A 2,395-nucleotide genomic window follows, 5' to 3' on the forward strand; every position below is an offset into this window, starting at 1 on the left:
CCACTGCACCTCCCTGAGCCTCAGTGTCCTGTCTGTGAAATGGGCTTCCCCACCCACCTCATCAAGAAGGGCTGGTGATGTGAGTAGATGCCAGAGAGCAAAAATGCTCGTGTGTGGGCGCTGAAGTCAGACCACCTGGGTTCAAGTCCTGCTCTAGTTCTTGACAGCTGCGTAAACTTGCACAAGTCACTTAACCTCTCTGAGCCTCAGTTTCCTCATCTGTACAATGGGAATGCAATGGGACCTGCCTTACAGGGTTGATGGGAGGGTTGGATAAGATACCCACACACATAAAGCCCTTACGGCCCATCGTGAGCATCACAAATGCTGGCCTAAATCGTGCTTCTTGATGGTGATGTGCTGTTATTCTGTTTCTGATGTCTCTACATCGGGGCCCCCACATCCCTCTCCTTTGAAGGGCCAGGTCTTGGGGTAGACACTGGGGAGAGAGGCACGTGATCTGTGGCCCATCTTCTTGGTAACCTGCCTGATGTCCAGAGGTGCCCCCAGGATCAGGGTCTGGACCCTGGAAAGGATGGAGCTGGGCATGTGGCTATCCCTGGTACCGGGCGGGAGACTGTCGCAAGTACGAGGGCAGGGACTGGGTCTGCTGGGTTTTGCCTGTTCTAGCCCCGGAGGCTGCTTCATAGTAAGTGCTTTCTGTGAGTATTTGTTGAAAGAATGTGCAAAAAAGGAACAAATGAGGGTCCTCTCCCTTCCCATGGGATGAAGATGGAGATGGGGCAGGGGTGGCTGGGCCTGGGGACGCGCAGGAAGTGGGGGCTGTCCCACCTGTGTAGCTTCAACTCACTTTTTCCCAGCATTGGGCTGCTGCCTGTGAAAGACAAAGAGGGACCAGATGATCCCTGGGGCGAGGTGTAATCTGCATGGGGGCTTAAACTGCTGGGGTTGGCTTCATGGGCAACTCCCCCACCCAACCCTGGGGAACTAGGTTGCCTGGCTTGGGGCTGCAAGGCTCGTGCAGCCAGGCCACTCCCACCCAACTGAGGGCACCCGGGACTCACCGGAACTTAGTCTGCTGGAGCTTGTGTGCACCTGTGATCTGTCTGTACACCTCGTTCAGCTGCCAGGCAATGGAGGGCCGTGAGGCTGGGCCCTGGGGAGCCAGGTGGGCTCTCTACCCAAAGGACCTCTCAGGGTTGTCTGGGGCACGCCCATGGGGTCATGTCCTGAGACCCCGGCTCTGTGGCCTCCGTCCCCTCTGGACACATTCCCAGGGAACAGATCCCAGGTGGTCTCCATGCCAGGCACATGTCCAAAGAAGATCCTCTTTCCCACCTGGGAAGATCTAGGTTCTGCAGCTGCTTCCCCAGCCACCCACGCCCCACCGCCCTGGGCTCATCTTTGGTCCTTACATTCTCCTCCACCTCCTGGCGCAGCTGGTTACATTCTCGAGTGTCGGGCTTCAGCAGGTTCTCGGTGCAAAGGCGGGCAAGGCGCAGGGACAGCCCGTAGGGCACTAGGGGTAGGTGGGAGGGATGGGTGTTGTCAGCCCCCTGCACAGTGGGCACTGCACAACACCCCCTCCAGGACCCATGCTGGGACTCGGGGGACAGATGTCCAGCAGACCAGGCACATCAGGGCCTGAGGCTTGTAGTGCCATCAGGAAGGGGCAAAGGTGGCCGAGCCCTGAGCCTGCACCAACATTCAGAGAAAACAGGAATGGGGTGACCCCAGATCCAGAAGAGAGGTCTCTGAGGGCCCCAAGGGCACTGCCAAGAGGCACAGTGCCCAGCCCCTGCCCTCACCCAGCTCTGTGGGGTTGGTGCTGGCAGTGTGGGTGGCAAAGCCAGGCCGCTGCACGTTGTTGGTGATCTTCCAGCGGACCATATCACGCCCCTTAAGGTTCCCGCTGCGCAGCATGGGTGTGTCCAGGTGGTCTGAGACCATCAGGTTCTCCCGCAGCATGTAGTGGTCTTCTTTAAAGCCCACCATGTGACCTGCAGGACACTGTCCTCAGCACGGGGCCCATCCCTAGACACACCCAGCCATACCCCAGTGAGAGGGACCCCAGGGCCTCCCACCTCACTGTTCCAGGCTCAGCCCCCACTTCTCCTCCACCCCAGCTCAGGGAAAGGGCAGTCAGAGCCCCAATGCCCCTGCCCCTGCCAAGCCCATACCTCGGTTGCAGCAGGGAAGAAGTGCCAGGCAGGCCTAGGAGACAAGGTAGGAGGGGTGAGTTATGGGACAGCTGCACAACCCAGGAAAGGCCCGTCAGCCCCCCACTCCCCACCCATGCCCCTGTTGCAGGTTCACTGTGCGTGCAACTATATTAAAGGCTCTGAGAAGCCCCACAGAGGAGACATCTGTTTTTCATTTTTTTTTTAAAAGATGACCAGTAAGGGGATCTTAACCCTTGACTTGGTGTTGTCAG

General features: G+C 58.4%; 1 protein-coding gene across 1 annotated transcript; it reads right to left on the reverse strand.

The window, feature by feature from the left end:
• Positions 1 to 795: 795 nt before the first annotated feature.
• LOC103584507 (integrin beta-4-like) lies at positions 796 to 2,182 on the reverse strand. Its single transcript, XM_008565481.1, has 5 exons — positions 2,142 to 2,182; positions 1,770 to 1,961; positions 1,377 to 1,480; positions 1,026 to 1,084; positions 796 to 835 (listed from the first exon to the last, which is right to left on the reverse strand). Exons 2-5 carry the CDS (start codon positions 1,954 to 1,956, stop codon positions 808 to 810), a joined length of 378 nt encoding a protein of 125 aa, XP_008563703.1. The 5' UTR covers positions 1,957 to 1,961; positions 2,142 to 2,182; the 3' UTR covers positions 796 to 807.
• Between the last annotated feature and the right edge of the window lie 213 nt (positions 2,183 to 2,395).

Source organism: Galeopterus variegatus, unplaced genomic scaffold (genome assembly GCF_000696425.1).
Source record: "Galeopterus variegatus unplaced genomic scaffold, G_variegatus-3.0.2 Scaffold61891, whole genome shotgun sequence".
Classification (NCBI taxonomy): domain Eukaryota; kingdom Metazoa; phylum Chordata; class Mammalia; order Dermoptera; family Cynocephalidae; genus Galeopterus; species Galeopterus variegatus.